General features: G+C 37.5%; 1 protein-coding gene across 1 annotated transcript in view; it reads right to left on the minus strand.

Annotated features, from left to right (window-relative positions):
* The window catches only part of ZSWIM5 (zinc finger, SWIM-type containing 5), a 105,588-nt gene that overhangs the window by 12,959 nt on the left and 69,212 nt on the right, over positions 1-23,417 (minus strand). The window contains 9 exon segments of the mRNA XM_012722471.1: positions 2,980-3,137; positions 4,015-4,150; positions 4,301-4,561; positions 5,826-5,963; positions 6,758-6,904; positions 9,156-9,332; positions 14,717-14,896; positions 19,967-20,117; positions 21,350-21,498. Of these exon segments, the coding sequence (XP_012577925.1) occupies positions 2,980-3,137; positions 4,015-4,150; positions 4,301-4,561; positions 5,826-5,963; positions 6,758-6,904; positions 9,156-9,332; positions 14,717-14,896; positions 19,967-20,117; positions 21,350-21,498 (1,497 nt within the window).

Genomic DNA, 23,417 nt, shown 5'->3' on the forward strand with positions numbered 1-23,417 from the left:
TTAATACCTGTTGTTTGCTCATCAATCATTGTTAATTAAAAAAAAAAAAAGAATATTGGCCAGAACAGAACTCTCCTTAGCATTGTATACAAGTTTGGGACAAAGGTTTTCATTAAAAACAATATTAAATTTGTCAATAAAAATTTCACCTACTTCATGATAAGCGGAGAATTTTTCATCATAAATATCTACATATTTTATACCACAATGTTTCTTGAATTTCTGCAGCCGATCTTCTGATATTCTGTACTTACCTTAAATGTTCAGTCTTTCATGGCATACTCTAAATTGTTTCATGACCAACAAACTAGTCACACTGCTTAATCATTGAATCCATTCAATTCTGGTCATGTCAACATCTTCATTTTTTGCCCTCTGAAATTTTTTCTATTCTTTGTTAGTTCTTGTCATTGCTGTCCCTGTAAAACCTCAACACTCTGTCCTTCTGTTCTTCCCCTCCCCTTATTCTTTAGTGAGGTGCTTCTGAGATATCTGATTAAGCTTTTGTATTAATTCTATTTTCTGTGCTACTGATAATGATACATACTTTCTTATTTTTATTGACAGAAGCATCTTCAATTTTCTGCACATTTTTTTTTACAGGGCAATAAAAGTCAAACTAACAAAATACCAACAGAAACAAAAAATCACATCATAGTATTAATGAACAACAGAGATGTCTATAGTTGGCAAGGATGTTGAGAAACAACTAATGTCTTGTGTCTGTTAAAGTCAGGTTTTGCCATCAAACTTAAAAAAGTCTGGATTTTGAATTGTGTGTAAGAAAGCTTGGACCTAAAGAATTATTTTTAACTAGCTTCCTATTGATGGGTATTTAGAATGTTTCAAATATTTTACAATAGCATGAATAATCCTGTACAATCATCACTTCGCATTTGTAAGATAAAACCCTAGGGATAAAATTACTTCTATTTGGTTAAAGGAAATATGCATTGTAATTTTGATATGCCAAATTGCCCACCACAAGGGTTACTAATTCATACTCCCACTATACACCTTTGAAAACACAATGTTCTACCAAAATGTTTTTTTTGTTTTATTTTGAGATAATTTCAAACTTACAGAAGTTTCGAGAGTTACAGAGAGTTCTTTTTCCCCCTGAACCATTCAAAAGTAAATAACTGATTTGATACCCATCACTCCTGAATACTGTTTATATTTTCAGCAAACAAGGACACACTTCTATTACTACAACACAACCATCAAAATCAGGACATTAATATTGATTTATTACTATCATCTACTACAGGCCCCATTCAAATTTCACCAACTGTCCCAATAATGTACTTTTTTAAAAAAGGGATTTTATAGCAAATGTTTTATTTATTCTGTCAATTATCTTTAGTCTTTGTCAGTTTTGAAGATTTTTTCAGTCTTCCCTTCACATCATGACCTTGTCACTTGTGAAGATTAACTACTTTGTTATATGTCCTTCAGTGTAGATTGACTACTCTTTCCTTGTGATTAGATGTAGGTTTGCATTTGTGCTATAACATCACAGAAGTGGTGCAGAGTTCTCAATGCTTTCTGTCTGGTGGTATATGATTTTGACTTGATCTATTATTGATGGTATTAACTGTGGTGCAAGTTTTCTCTACTGTAAAGTTACATATTTTCCCTTTATAGCTAACAAACAAGTATTTTGTGGAGGTAATAGTCTAAGACCATATAAATATCACTCATCAATGTTCACACATTAATTTTAGTATCTACTGACATTCTAGACTAAATTAAGCATTATGATTGCCAAGTATATATTTCCTTCCATAATCTTTCCTTCCATAATCATCAGTTGGCAATCTAATTATTTATTACTGATATTCTTACTTATCTATATATTTATTTAGAGCTTTACTGACATATGACTGGTATACAATAATCAGCACAAATTTTAAATGTACAATTGGTAAAACTTAAGAAACCTTCACCACAATCTAGATAATGAACATATCCCTCACACTGAAAGTTTCCTTGTGACCTGTTTAGCTGGCCCTGCGTCCCATTCCTAGGAAACTGCTGATCTTCCTTGGTGACTTCAATATGCATTTTCTATAATTTTATATAAGTGGAATAATACAATATGGAGTCTTCCTTTGGCCTGTTTTTCTTTCACTCAGTATAACTTTTGAAACTCACCCTTACAGTCTGTATCGATAATTCATTCCTATTCATACTGATTCCACTGTTTGAGTCCATGTTTTAATTTTTTTTTTTACTTTTTAATGGCTCTATTTTATTTATTCTTGAGTGAGCTTTGACAGGTTGTGTCTTTCAAGTACTTGTTTCATTTAATTCACGCTGCTGAATTTACTGTCATAAAGTTGTTCACAATGTTCATTTATTATCATTTTAATGTCTTCAGAATTTGTTGCTATGTAACCTTTCTTATTCTTGACATTGATATTTTTTGTGCTCTTTTTTCTTGACCAATCTAGTCATAAATAAATTTTAAACCAGCTTATGGTGAAACTTGTATAACTAACAGGGAGAGTGTGAGCTTAAAAGCCTAAAAGTACTTTGGGCTGCCTGTCTTCTGACTAGCAGGTATGGAAGAAAACCACAAACTCCTATCTATAAAGAGATTTGTGGCTCTATCTTAGTTATCATTTAATTGGATCTGCTAATGGCTTTGGGAAGATGATAGGTTATTGATAGTGACCCCCATTTTACAGATTTTGATCCTGGGGCTTTGAACAAGTGAAGTATCATGTATAAACAGAAGGCAATTTAGAGCTAAAAGATGATTTTAGTTCATGTACTCAGGATTCTAACAAAACTCTGGCTATGAGGAGGTGCTCATCCTACTGGAAAAATTAAAGTGAAGACCATTATCACTCAAGTAGTAAAGGGAGGATGAGTAGTTTCTGCCCTTCAGGAGACTGTAGGCCAAGCTTTTGACAGGCTGGGACTGGCCAGGCATAGTGGGCAAGCTAGAGCCTGAGGTCTGTCTATGCTCACCTTTGGCTGCAGTCAGCATGGTGGAGGCCAGTTCACACTGCTGTGATTCCAAGTGTCCAAGCGTGAACCAGCGAGGATAACGGCTGGGCACCACAGACACCATATGGTGAGGGTGTGATGTATCGCCTGTAGTGGTGGAGTTTTCTAGAACAGGTAACCTAGAAGATCCAGGAAGAGTCATCAGCCACCATCCAGACACTTGCCATTCTGAGCCACTTGTTCCTTAGAATTTGTTCTTTAGAGAAGCTTGTTCTTTGCTGGGGAGGAACTGGGTGGGAAAGGATTAACTAAGCTTTGAAGGGTTTAAAACCTAGAGTGAAATAACTCTATGTGAGGTCAGTGGGCACCTAGAGAACTCAAAATGAACAGTTTTTACTGAAAACGAATTTAAAAGTCATATAAAAGGCAGTTCAAGAGCCATAAGATTATTTTTTCAAGTATAAGAAATACATGCCAAGAAATCCTCAGCAGTCCTCTTCTGGCTGAGCTGAGGAGTTCTCTCAGCCTTGTGATATAACTAAAATTCTTCTTCATGGTCTGCTACTTTCTAGAGGTCAACCTGCCAGATTTAAGGAGCCCATTCTAATCTGGAAACAAGAAATCCAAAGTTTAATTGTTCCTAAGCCTGGTATAGACAGTCTTATTTCTACTTCTTCCAGATGCATTTGGTGACATGTGCCTGAGAACCACAACTTAAGGTTTTGACTTATAGAAAGGTGTGTACACCTCCGAAGGCTGCCTAATGCCCCAGAACAGGAAGATCTAGGTCATGGATGCTCCATTCCTATTAAAAACTCAGGAGATTCTCAGAAAACCCACCAAGACTATATGTCCAGGGAGCCAAGTAGTAGGTTAACATGAAGGAATCCCAGATAAGAAGCCTAGGTCCTAAGAAAAATAACTGAGGCATTTTAGGTTGGGTGGCAAGTTCAACAGAATAGACAAAAGGGAAAGAGAGAAAGTGAGATAAACAAAAAGGAGTCTTGGAGACTTCTGATTTGGTGGAGGCAACTGGACTGGGAAAGGGTTACCCACCTCATGGCACGTAAGGCTAATTTATAGGACAGGTCTGCATCATGAGGCAGCAGTGCTGAGAACAAATACTTGGCAAAGGTATGCATGGGAACACTTTCTCGGTGGATGACTTCTCCTAGACCACTGAAGGGGCCTCCTATAGGAAGAAGATAAGTCAGCTAGTTATTTATCTTTATACTTCTATTTACCAGCCTAGTCTTGATGTCTAGAATTCCAAGTGTATTTTCTAGCTACGGGGAACCTTCACAACGATTAAATGTCAAAAAATAGCCCCTTATTTACTTACCTTCAAGGAGTAAGATACACTGTTTCTGCAGTATCTGGACTAGCTCATTATCCAGCTGAAGTTCTTGGAGTCGACTCAGTAGTTGCTCCTCATTACGACACACCTTGTCCTGTGCATAAAGGCCTTCAGGCATCACCCTTTGTTGACCCATCCCCATCAGAGCAACTTCCAGGGCCAATGACAGGTAGGACTCATTGCTGTTTGGGCAGTCTGAAGCCACAGGTACATGCTGATACACAGGAGGTCTGCTTTCATTCATATCTGAGAGCAACAGGGCATGAGAACAAATACTTGGCAAAGGCCCCTTAGGTGGGGCCCTGTGGATTCTTCTGCTCCTCCTTCCCTCCCACTTTGGGATATAGGTTGGCAATAGATATGAGAGGGAAACAGAGTCAAAGCCCCAGAGCAGTAAAGAAAATATATTGAAAATAGGTTACACAGAGACTCAAAGATTCCTAGCTCTTTTCTAATACATGAAATGATTACGTCAGCAGGGGGAAGTATAAAATTTTATACTAATCTGCTAGCACATTATGCAATATCATACTTATCTATGTTTTTATGTTTGTCTCTTTCACTAGAATGTGAGCACCTAACAGAGAAGAGACTATTCTATTGCCCTAAGTATCTCTAGGACCTGGTACATGAAAGGCATAAGTGGATGTCAGTGGTGAATAAATTCAAATGCTACCTCAGGTGAAATGTAAAAAGATGAAAGCATCCAAAAATTTATTCCTTTTGCATAAGATCAGAGGATTTCTACCCAAGGAAATCTTACCTGTCCGGTTAAACTATCATTTTTGTAACACTTGCAAGTTCTATGTAATCATTACTTAGTATCATCTATTTTTGGGGTCAAAGTTTCAGGAAATTAACACAGATTTAAACGTCAAAATCTCGCTTCTCCCTTCCTCTCCCTCTTCCCTTCATGCGTCTGGTACGTATTTATGAAAGACAATTAAATTCAAGAAGTTGACAGTGAAATAAGCTATTTCACTTGTAAGCAAATGCAGTTCGCAAAATAATAAATATATTTATACAATATAGGGATAGTGTAAAGGAGAAAAAGAGTACTTTGTCTTGTCCTTATTTGAAAGTACTAAATTTCTTCCCTTCTATTTCTCATTTGTAAAATTGGTACATGAGAAACATGAGAGTATTATGCAAGGGGTACACACAACCTTGATGGATGTTCTTTCCCATTTCCGGGTTGTTATGAGAACTTGGTATCTGACCTCTTCTTCCAGCCCTCCTTTTTCCCACTGGTTTTTTACTCCTTGGACCATTCATAGTAGGGAAGTAGGAGGAGCAAAGCAGGGCTGGCAAAGGAAAATGGGAAAGCAGGATAGGGCCTGTCCACAAAGTAGATAAAAGAAAGTGGGAGAGAGGAGACAAGGAAGGCTCTCAGAGTAGGTCCAGTTTGGATAAGTGAAAAGAAGGCTGCAGGAGAGAGGTAGTATAGAATCTAGCAGGGAGGCAGGGTTACCAAGGACACTCTGGCTTGCCTCAGGCTGACCATTAATACCTGACACTTCCAGATAACCATCATCGTTCAGTCGGCAGGCCTCAGTCAAAGTGAGAAACAGACACCCAATGGGATCCAGGGGGTGACCCACCCAGCCTTCTAGGTTTGTGATGGTTGTGGTTCCTCTCTGCAACAGTTCTGGGAAAAAAACAGGTCAAAAATTTAGAAAATGGTAGGGACACCTTTCTCTCTCTCCCTGCCTGGTCTCCTCAGTCGGCTCTTTCAGTCCTCAATCTGAGACACAAAAACAAGCTTGCCACATTATTATTTTTTTTTAAGTTTTTATTTATTTATGCATACAAGAACTGGGACATAAGCCAGAGGCACAGGAGGGTGAGAGGACCCACCAGAGACAGAGTGGGGCGCAGAATAGGCAGAATGACTGAAATACACTGCTGACGAGGGCAGTCAGTTGGACAGGGGAGGTCTGCTGTGCCATGTGGGTCACCTCCCTGGCCAGAGAGCAAACCTATGTAGTAGTGGCTGCGGACAGCCTCATAGTATCACACTCCACCTGTTACACCGCCAGGGAGGGCCTTGACTCAGTATTTTGTCTTGAATTTTAGGACTTGGCATTAGGTCATCAACCAGCTGTAAGGTCATGTGATCTGTACTCAAACTGCCTACTGACAGCATACATATACAGAAAACAGTTTATGCTTTAAAAAGGGTCTTTGGTCACCAGAACTTAGGCCTTCTAATTGATCTATGAGAGACTGCCATGTTACTCCCATTTTACAGGTTAAAAAGAACAAACAAACCCTGAGATTTATAGAGGTAAAGTGGGGCACTCCACGCAGCAGGTAGAATGATTTGGAATCCCCCAGGCCCCCCCACACCATGAAACTTACTGAAAATTAAGTACCAGACTTTGTAACCCCTAAGGATCTGCATCAGCTTCAGCGGGTCACAATGACTCCTAATCACTATACCTTTCTTCTGGTGCTTGTAGATTTCCAGCTGCCGCTGCTGCTGTAACCTTAGAGTATTGATGATAGCCACAGTGAGTCTGAGGGCCTCTTTTGGATAACCATGAGAACGCAGGGCATCGACCCGAGCACAGGCTGTAGGCACATGCTCTACCAGATGAGAAGAGAACATTTGGGGTGAGTTAAAATTTTTTAATCAGGAAAATTCATGCATGAGCAAAGGGATTTGTGTTCAGTTCAGTTCCTCAAATTCAGCCTGACAGCTAATGTGTATCAGGAACTGTGTTTTATCTTTTAAGGATCTAGAATTAGTCACAGGTTATACTTTAAATAGCTACCTTTTAGCCACAGTGTTTATGCTATAGAAAGGGCACATAACTAGGATAATAAAATGCAGTGCCATTTTGTAAAAATGTCCTATGGGAACCCAGTGGAAGCAGCAATTAGCTGTCTAAAGGGAAAGCTTTGCTTCATTCACTTGCCTTACAGTTTCTGAGACTATGTTAGACCTAGGTAGTATGCTGGGCAAAGAAAGTATAAAGATGAGTAAGAAATGATCTTTTCCCTCAAAGAGTTCACAAATAATACATAACTAGATCATTAAAAAGCAGTTAAAAACAAATGACATAATAGAAATACATAGAGAAAATAAGATTTGAGCTGTATTCTATAGGACAAGCAAGATTTATAATATAGGTAGACAAACATTCCTGGCAAAGAGAATACATAAGCAAAGACACATAAATAAAAACATAAAAAGTATGCTATGTAATATCTTTGAAATATGGAATTAGGTTATGCGGTTAGAGATAACATGGAAAAATAAAATTTGGAATGTAAAAACTTTTGAATGCTATACTAAAGAGTTTGGATTAATCTTAAGGATAATGGAGAACTACCAAAAGTTTATAAATGGGCAAAGACTATAATAAGATTTATGGTTTATTTTGTAATTTCTTTTAGATTAATCTTAAAATATAGAATTGTGGAATATTTAAAAAAAATCAGTGATAACCGTTAATTTTAGTTTCCTGTAAAGACTTTTCTACTTAATTTTAATAAAATGAAATATTTTAATTATTATTTTGAAACTGGGTTTCTCCATTTCACACATTGTAAGTCTTTTTTTGAGTCATTAAATATACTTCTATAGCATTTAAAACGACCAGTCTACTGAATATGTATATTATCCATTAAGTCAATCAATCTCCTATTGTCAGATATTTAGATTGTTTCCAACATTTCTCACCTGCACATTATTATGCCTATGCTTTAACAACCCCTGTGGATTTATGCATATCTTAATTAGTTAGCATTTAGAGAAAATTCTTAAATGTGGAGTTACTGAATATATTTTAAAGGCTTTTGATAAGTGTTGTTGAAGAACCCTTCAGAAAGACTTGTGCATTTTACATGCTGACTAGTAATACATGAGAGCACCTATCTCCATGCCCCACCACTGAAAACAAATTATATTTATTTTTAAAATTCTTTACCATTTGACAATCAAAAATGTTAATTTAGTATTGTTTGGACCTGCATTTTATTTACTAATAAGGTATATATTTTTTCACATGCTTGTTGGATTTGTGTCTTAAATGTGTTGGATCAGATTAGAAGAAAATATCAAATGGAACGTTAGGTAGTGACTTTGGCAAAGACTTTGAAGGAAGAGAAGGACATACCCAGGTTCAGCAAAATCTTGAGAAGGTCAAAGATACTGGGTGAGGGACAGTGGCAGGGAGTTGGAAGAAGATAACAAAAAAATGTATGTTATTGTAGTAAGGCTCAGAAAATTGAAAAAAAATACTATTTTGGAATAAGCATCTGTGATAAAGTTAAGAATATATTGACAGAAGGTCAGAGGAAGGTTTAAACTCATGATGGAGCAGCTTTATTCTATTATGGTGAAGGGAGGAAGGGAAGGTGGGAAGGAGGAAAGGAAGACAGTTTGATGACAAATGCAGATTGTGCTCTAGCTACTAACACATTACACAGGGTAATTTAGATTTCAAACCTAGTGTCTTTTTTGCAAAACATATAATTTTGGAGTAGATTATAGTGTTGCTCAGTACTATTGGCTAAGAAAGTGGGTGAACTGATGTCTAATGGTTTTGTTAGTACTTTTTGAGATTAACTTCTTTCCTCTCCCAAACTTAGGAAACAATACAAACTTCTCTTGAGGTTATTATACCTCAGCTGAATATTTGTGTGTGCGTATATAAATGGCTCAGTCTTCACATATATACTCTAGGGCTCTAGTCAAGGTCTCCAAAGATCTGCATAAACACTGCCCAAATTGCAGTTATGGTGAGGGTACAACCATAGATAGCTCTTTCAGGTTTGGAAGGAAATGAGATTGGGCTCTGAAATTCTTAGAGTAGAGGAGAGATAGACTTACCAAGCCACAGTGGCTGGCCTCGGGAATTAAAGAGTAATCTCTCACTTTCCCGCTGGCAGGCAGGAGCTGTATATATATCGCTGCTGATTATTCGCTGTAAGTGACTGTCTTGCCAGTGCAATTCACGGCCCTCGATGGCTCTAGTGAACACTGTTCGTCTTGGCCTGGATAAGGAGTCTGAGAGAAAGAAATACAGCTGTCAATGGTGGGTAATTTTAAGTTCTGGGTCTTCAAGATGGGAGGATAGACAAAAGAATAATAAATGGTTTGTGAGAATAGTGACTCTGCCATCTGGGTGTCTGTCATGTTGTCTCTCTATCAGATAGCTTTTAGTGTGTTTGTGTCTTCTATGGGAAGGATCTTTCCACAGGGATTTATGGTTGTCTATCCACAGAAGATATTTTGGAGGCAAATTTCTTTTAGGACCCAGTGCTATTTGAAAGAGAGGGATAGTGGTCTCAGCTGTTCAATGATGAGGATTCTGCTTTATAGAAGTAAAAGGAAGTAAGAAACAACTAGGTAATTTCCCTGGTCAATCCATACTTGTCTCATTTACAGCATAACCCTTATCAGGCTAAGAACTTACATGAAATTTGTATTAAAAGCAGCCAAGGAACTGAAGTCCTGTACATTTTAGTAACTTTATCACACTATTCAGCTGATCTGTAGTTTTTTTTTTTTTTTTAAAGATTTATTTATTTATTCATACAGAACTGGGGTACAGGCCAGAGGCTCAGGGGTGGTGAGAGGCTTCACCAGAGACAGAGTGGGAAACAGAACAGGCAGATCGACGAAGTACACTGCTGAGGGGAGCAGCGGGCGGGTCAGGAGAGGTCTGCCACGCCATGTGGTCACCTCCGGGGCAGGCGGGGATCGAACTCATGCGGAAGCGGCTTTAACCCGCTGCACCACCAGGGAGGGCCTGTAGTTTTTTTTAGCCTTGTTCTCCAATAAGAAAAGGTGAAGTTGTAAAAATAAACTTTTGTTAAAAAAAAAGAAAAAGAAAAAGAAAAGGTGATGCTGATAAAGTACGAACTTGTTTTGTTATTAAAAAACAATGGCATGTCGCTTCAGGAAAAGTATTGCAAGGGATCAAAACAGCTAGAAAGTAGTTAACTTCTTAAGAGTGGTAAGTAGGAAGCCACCTAAATAGAACATACACTATCATAAATTATGGCTATAAAAATGACGCTGAAGAACAAAAAAAAAACCCATTAAGGATCATTTAACTGACTTTCTACCAGTTTAAGGACAACAGAACCAATTTTGACATTAAGATCTGAGGTACTAGAGAGACACATCTCTTTAGAATTTGGCATGTTCCATAGATTATGGGTTCAGAAGATTAAATCAGAATAGCACTGACAGTATTTACTGAAATTGTTTCTTCTTCATGTTGTTCTTCAGTGGAAGTACAATGACCCTTCTACTGGCTGCAGTGTAAGTCTTTCTCCTGCTGAACTGAGAATCCACTATGGGGATGCTTGGCCCACAGTGGGATTGATTACACTTTCAATGCTTTTAATAATTCATTCAGTAAGCATATGAGTGCCTACTAATGGTCTCTAAAAAGGTAAAATTCAAAAAACGACCTAAAGAAATTGAAAGGCAGCCCTTAGACATAACCAAGGGAAGAACATTCCAGGCAAAAGGAATAAAAAATTCTAAGATCCTGAGGTGGGAACATGTTTGGAGAATATGTGGGCAGTGAGGAAGTCAGTATAGTTGGAATAGAATTAGTTATCACAGGAGATGAGGTCAGAGAGACACTATGTAGTTAGAATATGGAGAGGCTATAGATCACGAGTGAAAGATGACTAATTTTTTGAGTAAGGTGAGAAGCATAGGAGGGCTTTCAGGTGTTGAAGGTATGTGATATAACTTGCATTTTAAAAGAATGACTGGCAACAGTATTCAGATCAGACTGTAAGGTGGAAGAGTAGAAATAGAAGTATGTCAGATGGTCATTGCAATAATTTGTGAAGATGATAATAATTTGGCCAGACTAAAAAGAATGGGGGGTGAGGAAAGTAAGTGGGTTCTTTATACATTCTGAAGTTAAAAGCAGTATGATTTGTTCATGGATTAGATCTGGGATGAGAGAGAAAGAGAAGAATCAAGAATGATCTAAAGCTTTTAAGGTAGCTTGTCACATATGGAGATAGGAAAGATAGAAGGAAGAGTAGGCTTGCGTGGTGCTTCATATGTAAGAAATCCTATTGGGATGCCTATTAATATCTAAGTGAAGATACTGAAAAGACAGATGAACATACCAATCTGGAATTGAGAGGGAAAAGTTCAGGCAGGAGATAGATGATTATTAAAACAATGTAATAATCATAGGATTGAGTATAGAAAGAGAAGTGGCTTCATAACTACTTAGGTATGTTTGGGCACTACCATTTTAGGCTGGGATGTGACAGCCTAAAGTAAAGGAGACAGAGTAGGAAACAGCCAATGAATTAAGAGAAGAACTGAGAGAGTAGTGTCTTAGAAATAAGGAGTATTTCAAAGAAAGAGTGATCTACTGTGACAAATATTGCTGGCAGGTGAAGTAGATTATGACTAGGAACTAACCACCAGGTTTAGTGATGGTTAGTTAGCATTAGTGACCAGTAAAAGCTCTGTTTCAGTAGTAGGAGAGTAATAAAAGCCCAACCAAAGTGAGTTCAATGGAGAATAAGACAGAAGTACAGAGAGTAAATATTTATTATTCTTTTAATTATTTTTCTTAAAATTTCCACTTACTGGCCCTCCGGGGTGGCGCAGCGGGTTAAAGCACTGCACTAAGAAGCTAAAGCCACTTCCGCATGAGTTCAATTCCCGCCTGCCCTGGAGGTGACCACATGGCGTGGCAGACCTCTCCTGACCCGCCCACTGCTCCCCTCAGCAGTGTACTTCGTCGATCTGCCTGTTCTGTTTCCCACTCTGTCTCTGGTGAAGTCTCACTCCCCTGAGCCTCTGGCCTGTACCCCAGTACAAATAAATAAATCTTTAAAAAAAAATTTCCACTTATTTCCTATTTCTACAACCTCAGAGAAATAGGATGGCAGTTTGAGAGACATGTGAGGGCCAAAAGAGTATTTTCTTGTGAGGGAAGAGAGATAAAACAGTGTCTATATACTCACTGGAATAACTAACAAAAATTTGTGATGAGGGAGAGAAAATAATTACTTGAGCGATGTCCAGGGTAGAGAAGGAATAGGATTTTAAGAATAAGTGGAAGGTCTGAATTTAGAATTACAAACAAAAACAGGGAAGAGACAGAGCAGGTGGGCATAGATAAAGGCAGATACGGTGATATACTGTTGGAAATTCTTCTGATTGCTTCTATAGTCACAATGAGTAGGAAGCAAGGCAAAAGTGAGGAAGGGGAGGAAGTGTAGAAAGTTTAAGGGAGAAGATGATATGAAATACTAATTTAGAACAGTAAAAGAAGGCACAGATTAGGGAAACAGTGGATATCTAGACAGTATTCCAGACCCACTTAAGATTAGCGGTCATAAACTTAAAGTAAGACCAAATACTATGGTTGTGTTTCTCTCTACTGTGTTCAGCTGTGCAGGTGAGAGAAACTGCAGTAATTAAATTGGTAACTAAACAGACTGAACTACTATGGTTAAGGTTTGCTACAATAAGACTGTAGCAAAGGGGTTTGAGTATGCATATGAGGGAGTTATTACAATGAGGAACCAAAGAACTAACCTGAATAAGGTAGAAAATGAGTCATCATGAGAATAAAAGTGTGGTAAGATGAAAATTTCTAGTGGGTCCAAGAATTATTTGAATTGGGATATTAAAGAAAACAAACTAGTAAGACTGCTGATGGTAATTAGAACTATTTGAAGTTGTGATTATGAAGAAGGCGTTAAGTATTTGGTAATGACAAGTTTCAGGGTTTGACCACCTTGTGATTACATGACTAAATTATACTGGAAGATGAGACAATGTAAAGAGGAAATCATCGAACTGAGAAGCTAAAATATTGGAAGGTTCTATGTGGCTCTTAAAAATCATCATGAATTATAATAAAAGTAATGTCAGAGAGTGGCAAAAGTCATCAATAGTCAAAAATCTTCAAGGAAATGAGGGGGATTGACTTAAAGATCTACAAATTATCAAAACCAGGAGGATAACAGACAGTATATTTTGATGGACAAACTTTTAAGTTAGGGATATTTTAGGAAGGGGAGAAGGAAAATGATGGCCATGAAGAGTAAGTAAGTTACCTCAGGCGCAAAGGTATAGAGATGTATGAGCCACAATTTGAGAAGACTGCAGAAGAAACAACATCCTCAGTTGAGAAACAGTAACAATGAATAATCAATATAGTATGGTAAGGAATGCTTATATGCATTTGAGCCTTCTAAGCTGATCCATAGCCAATAATAAAAGGATGACTTCTTGTATTATGAGGTTAGCTAAGTGCTTTGTATTATGGAGGTTAGCTAAGTGCTTGTAAAAAAAATAGCTTAAAGAAGTGTCAAATTGTAGACTTTTTACCTCTCATTACCTTACTTGCCTTACATAGACTGATAATTATGGTACAGTAGATAGAAAAATATCAGGGGATTTGTCATTTATAATTAAAAGGATCACAGGGCCCTCCCTGGTGGCGCAGTGGGTTAAAGCACAGCACTAAGAAGCTAAAGCCACTTCTGCATGAGTTCGATTCCCACCTGCGCTGGAGGTGACCCACATGGCGCAGCAGACCTCTCCTGGCCCGCCCACTGCTCCCCTCAGCAGTGTACTTCGTCGATCTGCCTGTTCTGCTCCCCATTCTGTCTCTGGTGAAGCCTCTCACCACCCCTGAGCCTCTGGCCTTTACCCCAGTTCTGTATGTATAAATAAATAAATCTTATAAAAAAAATAATTAAAAGGATCACATATTAAAGTAAATGTCTGATAAAATCTTCGACCAATAAAATTCCAATGGGTCAATGAGTTGCCAACATCAAATAGCCTGAGTTGGAAAAACTAATACTGATGTGATGCTGATGCTCAGTGCTAGCTGCAGGCCAGGCCAGTGGGTTCAAAGGAAGGACGGTTCAGAATCACTGTACTGGTTTTGTTTTAAAATGGGCCAAGAGCCCTAGCAGTGGCACAGGAGAATAACCCCTCCCAACTACCTGCTACATAGGAATTTTTGCAAAAATAAGAAAGGCAATTGTTAGGATAGTTTTTAAAGCTGTTTTTTGTTTTTGTTGGTCTATCCTTCCCTGGAGGTAGGGCTTCTGAACCAAAACCAACCTCAATTGAGGTCAAGATCCATTAGTCATACAGAACTTGAAGGATAAAGAGGGTTCACTTGGAGGTCTTTAGGAATTTATTCTGGGCACGAGAAGGACGCTGTAAATGTAGGGAAGGACAGAATCCCCACTGTCAAAGTTAACATCTGATTTTTTTGTAAAAAGGATAAAAAATTCTTATCTAAGGTTTGGCATTTTATTGAATGACAATTCTAACAGAGAAGAGCTTGCTCAGTCACCTTTGTTCTAGGGCTTTACCATCTGATATTTTGGAGTTTGAGAGAAAAAACTCTAAAAGTGTTTCTGGCTCACCTGAGCTGTGACTGGCATTCTGGGGAAGTGCATTGGTGATGTTGGGCAGTTCATGTCCATAGTTCCCATCCTCCAGGGGACAGACATCCAGGTCGCTCCACTTCTGCAGCTGTTGCAGCCAACAGGATTTTTCTTCCATTTTGCAGTGTGGATTCAAAATTATGCATACCCATAAAGCCCCTGAAAAATAAAGCAACCTACAGTGTTGCTATCTCTCCTTTGACCTAAATATATAAGTCATGCTTTACTTTACTCTTTTCTTCCATTTGTAGTTGGTAGGGAAGGTTCCAAAACACCAGCTTTTCTCAATATAAAGAAATAGATCTATTAAAGTTTTCAGTGCTGGCTTAGAGCTATTTCCCAAGGTTTCCTTGATCTGTGTGAACCTGTGATGACAGCCATGGCAGATTTGGGCTTGCATTTTGAGTTCAAGTCTGCAGTCCAACAAGTGTTTATGAGAACTTTCTATATATTCAAGGCTTTGTGCTGGAGAATAAGATCCTTTTCTTACCTTTGAGGAGCTACATCTAGTGGGGGAAATAGATAAGTAATGTCACTTGAATATGATAAATGTTAAAATGAAAATGTGTTTAGGGTACAATAGAAGCAGAGAGGAAAAATATTTGGTGCAAGGACAGAGGTGAGAAGGAGATGCTCAGAAAAGATTTCAACTGTTAGTTAGCTGACTTTGGGCTTTCTGAGCTATAGCCCTCAGCTACAAAACTAGTATCATAATAAGCAAACCTACTTTGTGGGGCTAATGTGAGAACTAAATAAGACAACATGTGTAAAGGGCTTAGCATATTATTTGTTACATAGTAAAATTGTAATTTTCCCTTTTCCAGGGAAAAAGGATCACTGGACTTGGATTTTGGTACTGCTTATCAATTGAGATGCCTTAAAAACATCATACTCTCAGATCTTCTGTTGCTGTATTAGGTATCACATACTCTATATAGCTAATAGGTAGTGCTTTTTTGACCATATTTTCAAACTGTATGTGTGGCCGAGCCATATATAATATCCATCGCAAGTTAGCAGTAAACCTGGCTGCAGAGTGTCTTCTTAACTCTTTGAGATGGAGCTTTTCTAGGCCCCACAGAGTCAAACAGGAATGTTTTAAAAGGCTGTTTTGCCTCAATTTCAGATAGCAAGTGAAGATGATGAAAATTCATTTCTATTGATTCAATTTAACTTTTAAAACAGAGAAACAAAAACTATACTATGTAGTATGATACATATTATATTAGTATAGTATAATGATGGTTCTCCAGGGCATTATAGTTAGGAATAACCCAGATAATGATTATAATAAAGCATGGTAAGTGCTATAGACACAGGAAGTCCTATGAGAATATATCATGGAACAATTAACTCTGTATACAGCCAGGAAAAGTTATATAAAGGATATGACATTTGAATTTGGCCTTGAGGAATAAAGATGAATCACTACCCTCACTAAAATGAAAGTAAATGGAATAAAAACAAGTATAGATTCACATAGAGAGAGGATGGGATAGAGGAAAGAGAACAGACACAGAATTTTAGAATCTGGAAAGTGTGTCGAGTCACAGCTGATTTAACAAAGTAGAAACCTCCATTAGTAGTTAGGAAATCCCAGAATTAGAATGATTCATGCTGCAGAACCACACTGACAGTGGGTCTGAAAAATAGTAAAACTGGTTAGAAGTTTATCAAAGGTCTCATGCTCCGAGATTTCCTCCTCTGTTTAAGGTGGTTGCATGCCTTTGTCTTCTTGGAAGAACACATTAGAACTTATTCACTTAGAAAGGTTGATTCAGAGAGGTTCTGGGCTGGGAATATTACACATAGCCTAGGGTAGGATTCCCATACTGAAAACTAAGGGATTAAATGGATATGTACATATTGAACAACTGGATACCTTTCCATCCAAGCCTATCTCTCTCCTTGATTCTGGGAAGATTGTGACAGGTTTATAACTCAGTAATAATAGTCTGGAAGATTCATCTTTGGGGAAGTAGTCAGCCCAATGGGGGAAAATATTATAGATACTTTTTCCAATGAAAAAGTCTAGTCAAATGATACTAAACTGAGCTGGCTAGGTGAGAAGGTTACACACACACACACGCACACGCACACACACTTTCCTTTTACTATGAGGCATCATCACAAATGTGGAATATGGAGAAACAAATGGTAAGATAAAGCTAAATCAATAACAAACCCTAGAAATTTCACCACAGAACTGATGATTCTAGAGAAGAAGGTGTAGGGAACAGAGCAAAGTAAGTAGGGATCACAACAGACTATGGTGGAGGATTATGGGTATCTTCATGATAGATGTGGTGTAGTAACATGTACCTGAAGAGGCTGAGTCTATACCTCTATATCATATACAACATTATCACAATTAAAAAAAATGTTCAGTTAATCAATGTACAAATTAACAACAAAAAAATAGCACAGCTAAGAAACAAAATGAGAACACAGTGAAAGATGACTATCTCTGAACTGGGAGTGAACCGTGACTTGAAACCAAAGTTTCTGTCACTTAATCTTGGGCTTCCCCGCTGCATCACTATGAGAAATACAGCTCTGTTGTTTATAAGTCAACCTGTCTCTGGTATTCTGTTGTGGCAGTCCTATTCGATTAAGAAAGAATTGGAACCAAGAAGTGGGGCACTGACACAACAAATACCTAAAATGCGGAGGCAGCTTTGGAACTTGGTTCAAGGATAGAGACTAGAAGAGTTTTGAGATGCATCCTAGAAAAAACCTATGCTGCCATAAATGGATCTTTAAAGATGATTTTGGTGAGGTCTCAAAAGAAAAGAGGAGAGCTGTAGATAAAATCTCAGTCTTTAGAGAATACTAAGTGATTTTGCACAAAAATAGTGGTGGAATTATGGACAATAAAGACCCTCCTGAAGAGGTCTCAGATGAAATGAAGAATATGTTATTGGCAACTGGCAAATAAATTGGCTGAACTGCGATCATGTCCTAGTGTTTTGTGGAAGTTATGACTTGTGAATGATGAAATTGGCTAAGGAAATAACTAAGCAAAAGTGTTGAAAAAGAAGCTTATAGTAAGATGCAAGAAGGGAACATTATTTAAAGGTAATATTTTGTTAATCAAAAAAGGAAGCAGAACATAAATATTTGGAACATTCTTGGTCTATTGATCTTGATAATGAGAAAGCATGTTTGGAAAGAGTAACGATATCCTTAGAGAATGATATCCTCATCCTTCACTGTGGAAAGACAAAATATTATATCTGGAATTTAAAAAGTCAAGAATGAAAGATTATTTAGAAATGTGCAATCATAGTAGAAAAAAACAGCTGAAAGAATTAAAAATTGCTATTTTTGAGAAGTGGGAATTAGCAATGTGAAGGAAGGGAAAATTGACTGAAAGTCTGTAGGATTACCCCTCTTTTAACTTGTGTACATGAATTATTTGTTTTAAGAGAATAGTAAGATAAACCAGAGTTCTTTTGGCAGAGAGATGGAGGGAGGATATATGCTCAAACAGGATAACTAAGGTAAAGTTACACTCAGGAGTTATTTTTGTCCCTTTGGATATTTAGTAATATTGATTATTTTTTCCTTCTGGTAGAAAATTGCAATCTAGGATGTTGGTGTTTAGTCCTACAGGGACTGGAATTCCTACCAACTCCAGTGACTTTTATGAACACCAGGTGGCAGGATATTCTTAATATGTAAGTGCAGGAGGTTAAAAAAAGATTTGAACCTTGTGGCAGTAAGTACAAATATTCAGATTATAAAAGACTTACTTTATCCACTTTTAGCACTTGAGAATCCTAAAGGCCTGTATAAACCTCATGAGAAAAAAAATTTTTCTTCACATTGTAGTTCTTTCCCTATGGTGTCTGTGTTGTATGAGTGGGATGGCTGAAGTACAGAGAAGCTTTATTAGGACTTTTAAAATATGCCATACAGAACTTTCCTGGTACAATCCAAAAATGAGGCCATGATGGTGAGTTTCTGAAAATATGCAAAAGTAGATAATTACTAACAGTGCAAAAGTAGAGCAGGGAAATGATAAAGACCAATGATGAACAAAGAAGAGTTTGAGGAAGAGCATTTAGAACAGAGAGGCCATAGTTCTAATTCAATCTAGAGTCCCAAGGCCCTCAACCCGATCAATCAAAGGTGATCGGAAGTAAAGTTGAGATGGACATAAAGATGTATGCTGAAGGTTCACGAGTCAAAAATGATGTCAGTGATTGAATGTAGGGAATGGGAAAAAATGAGTGTTTAACAGTAAGTTTGATACAGTAAGAAGTGGTGGGGCTGATGACAGAATCAGGGAAATATTTTTAGAAGAACTCAGTTTTTGTTTTGTTTTGTTTTGTTTTGTTTTTATTTCTCCAACTAGAAACAACCAGGTGAATTTTTTAGTAGAAATGGTCAGTGGGCAGTTGCAAATATAAGATGAAACTCAGATAACTAGAAAGAAGATGAGGCTGAGGTCACCACGGATATTAAATACCATGATGTTAAAAACAATGTTCTCAACAGAGTGTGGAGGAAGAAAAATAGGCCAAAGTCCACATTTTAGAAACTGCCAAATGTCTAAGAGATCTGTCTAAGACTGATAAAGAAGAGCAGATCCAGGAAAGTGGGAAAAATGAGGTTATGTACTAATGTTCTTTGACTTAAAATTCATTTTAAGTTGAAAATATTGTAAATCAAAAACGCATTTAATATAACTAATTTATTGAACATCACAGTGTAGCTTATTTTAAAAGTTTAGAAAATTTAGTTGGGTAAAATCGTCTAGTAGAAAGCCTATTCTATAATAAGGTACTGAATATCTCCTGTAACTTAATGAATCCTATACTGGAAGTGAAAACAGAATGCTCTATTTCAAAATTTGAAGTACAGTTTTTCCTGACTGCATACTGCTTTCACACCAAGGTAAACCTGAAAAGTTGTAACTCAAACCATTGTAAATTGAGAACTCTAAGCTAATGCTAAGCAACAGAAGCCAAGGGAATAGGCTTTCTCTCAGCAAAGGTTTCTATGTGATAACATCTGAACAGAATGCTGGTGTCAATTGTAAAGTACAATGCTAAGGAAGCAATATAAATGAGTTCAGAATTATTCTGGCTGGGCTTTATAGAATCTTTTACCATTGGGCTAAAGCAGGATCCATGTAGTGACTGATTGCAGTGTGCACTAACATCATTGCCAGGGGGTGGGCTGATGGGACAGATAGCACTTCTCTGAGATATGGGGACTTACCTAGCTCATCCCAGAGCTGCCTACACTTATCTGTCATGCTTGTTCCTTGCTGCCTCCAGAGCGTGAGTCGTGGGTCGGCCATAAACTGCTCGGTTATTAGTGTCAGCATCCTGGCTCCATTGGAATCTCTCATTCGCAGCATCTCTCGAACCTGACACATAAGAGGGAGCAGGAGTTTGATGATGCAAGTGATCAGAAAGTAGGAGAAGGAAGGAGAAGAAGGGGAGGAGAAGATGAAGTATCAAAGCACAACATATTCAAAGAGCCAAAAAGGAGGCCTCTTGTTCTGTAAATAATTCCTCTGCATATATCAAGAAAGTCTGATGTACATAATGAGGTACCACTTCACACCCACTAGGATGGCTAGAAAGAAAGGCACATAATAACAAGTGTTGGCAAGGATATAGAGAAGTCAGAAGCACATACGCTGTTGGTGAGAATTTAAATGATACAGTCACTTGGGAAAGCAGTATAGCAGTTCCTCAATGGCTAAACATAGTTACCATATGACCCATCAATTCTTCTCCTAGAGAAAAAGGAAATAGGTTCACACAGAAACTTGTAAAAGAATGCTTATAGCAGCATTATTTATAAGAGTCAAAAGGATACAATCCAAATGTCAATCAGTAGACAAATGGATAAATAAAATGTGGGGTATTCCACACACTAGAATATTATTCAGTCATAAAAAGGAATGAAATACTGACATATGCTACAACACAGATGACTCTTGAAAATATTATGCTAAAAAAAAAAAGTCACAAAAGACTACATACTATATGATTCCATTCCTAGTAAAGTCCAGAAAAGGAAAATCTAAAGAAACAGAAAGCAGATTAGTTGTTGCTTAAGGTTGGGGGAGGGAGGTTTGGGAGATATGGATATCATAGGTTAAGGATATAGGCTATCTTTTTAAAGTCATGAAAATGTTCTAAAGTTGATTGTGGTGATGGTTACACATATCTGTGAATATCCTAGAAACCACTGAATTGTACAATTTAAATAGATGAATTTTATGGTGATTAATCTCTAAAGGTGTTAAGAAAAAAATAAATAAAAGAAAGCCTAATGTAAAATTCCCCAGTTCCAAAATACTAAGTTTCTTCAAGGAGTCATTCATTAGCCTTGGGTCCAAAGTAAGGACAATTTATTACTATAATCCCCCAGCAAAGCTCTAATTGATTTATGGAGAGTGGAACAGAAGGAAGGACTACCTGGATGCAGCCTGCTCAGGTCTGCTCTGATCAGCCCCTCCCATTAGTTTTCAAGCATTCAGTACAGCTAGGTCAAGTGAGCCAGCTGCAATACATGAAGCCAGAAGTATGGTAAGCCCACTTTAAGAAAGTGGAAAAAAAAAAAAAGACCTTTTCATATCTTTCTTACCTTGGCAAACATCGAATTGAGTTGCTTTCCAGAGCCATAGTAACCACCCTGAGATAGAAAAAGCTTCACTTGTTCTTTCACTTGTTCTTCATCCAAATGCCAACAGTTCTCATCATCAATGCTGGCCCCAGCTGTGGGATCTGGGGCACCTACAGGGAATGGGAAAGTGAAATGAGTCCCCTGAGTTCATATGCTACACATTCAGCAGAAGGGGCACTTTGTGAGTATATTAAAAAGCAGATAGTCTCCCTTAATCTTGGCTTTGTGAGCTATGGTCCTAAATAAATGTAAGAGATCTAACACTAGTTTTAAGTTCACTTAATGTCTCAGGTGTATCCTCTTACAAGGTCTACTAATACTGTCCTAAGGGGGAAAAGCTGAGAAGGAAATGCACAAATAAGAAAAGAGTGATGTATTTTTCCCTTGGAAAAGTGACATTTATTTTTTCACCCTCTTGCCTTTCTTTGAGGTTCAAATAAGCTTTAAAGTAAAAAGTTTTTTAGAAAATTAAAACTTGTTTTTAAAGTCCACTACAAAGTTGTAGCTTCTCAAACAGACTCAGTATTTCTAAACTTCTAGAAACTTGTACCCTGATGCACAGGCAGAGTTGCATGCATGGTGATAAATTTATACATAAAATTATACATATATAAATTTTATAAATTTATATCTTTATTTCTGGGCTCAATTTGACACCACTTAAAACACAGTTTTAGTTATTTACACATTCTTCTTCCTTAACAGCCTGTGAGTTCCCTACTCACCGATAGCACAGTTCTGGTATTGTGACAGGCACTCAGGAAATGTCAATTGAATGAAAACAGAAACTCTGGTGAGAATGCAAGCTGATACAACCAGTATGGAAAGCTGTTTGGAGGTTTCTCAAAGGCTAAAAATAGAGCTTCTGATGACCCAGCAATCCCACTCCTAGGTATATACCCAAAGGACACAAAAACATTGATTCAAAAGGACACCTGCACCCCCATGTTTATGGCTGTTCTATTTATAATAGGGAAGATGTGGAAACAACCCAAATGACCAAAAATAGATGACTAGATTAAAAAGATGTGGTACATATACACAATGGAATATTACTCAGCAATCAAAAATGATAAATCCACGCCTTTTGCAGCAACATGGATGGAGCTGGAAGGGATCATGCTTAGTGAAATAAGCCAGAAAGAAAAAGAAAGGAAAAATGATGAATGGTTTCACTCATAGCAGGAGTGTAAGAGATCGGGGGAACCAAAAAAAAAAAAAAAAGAGAGAGAGAGAGAGAAAAACAAATGTAATAGAGTAAAAATGAAAACAATGAACAACTATACACCAGAGACATTTTATGGGGGTGGAAAAGGGGATGGGATCAGAACTGGAGTGGGAAGAGTGCATAGGACTATGGTGATGGCACACGGGTGAACTGGTGGTGGGAAGCCCATGGGGATTACAACTGAGATGAAAAAATGCAACAAAATGAAGAATGATGTAAAAAAATAAAAAATATAAATAAAAAAAAAAAGAAAACAGAAACTACTTCTCTTACTTTCTCAAAGACAGTCCTGTGATAAGTTTTTAGAAACCTGCCTCCATGTGACAACAGAATCTAAGCCAACTCTCAATAGGTGTAGTCATGCAACAGGCATATGAATTCATGTCAGTTTAATCAGTCTGCTTTTTTTCTTGTCTCTCTATGAAAGCCCTGCTGAAATGAAAACCAGGTTTGCATAGTAAAGCTCCTAGTCTGCCAAGCTTTTTAGGTACATCTTATTCTCTAGGGAATCAGAGGGGTTCACATTTTCACTTATTCCACAAATACTAATTAATATATATGATATCCCAATTAATGATATGTACTATATGCCACTTTTCTTAAAATGTATTATTCTACACACAGTTCTGATCATACTGGCCTACTCAAAGGTCTTCAGTGATGCACTCATCTTTTTGAAACTTTATATTTCTTTTCTTTTAAGATTTATTTTTATTTATGTGCACAAGAACAGGAGTACAGGCCAGAGGTGCAGGAGGGTAAGGGGATTCACCAGAGACAGCGTGAGGAACAGAACAGATA

This window comes from Condylura cristata, unplaced genomic scaffold (genome assembly GCF_000260355.1).
Source record: "Condylura cristata isolate star-nosed mole 26May11 unplaced genomic scaffold, ConCri1.0 scaffold00008, whole genome shotgun sequence".
NCBI lineage: Eukaryota > Metazoa > Chordata > Mammalia > Eulipotyphla > Talpidae > Condylura > Condylura cristata.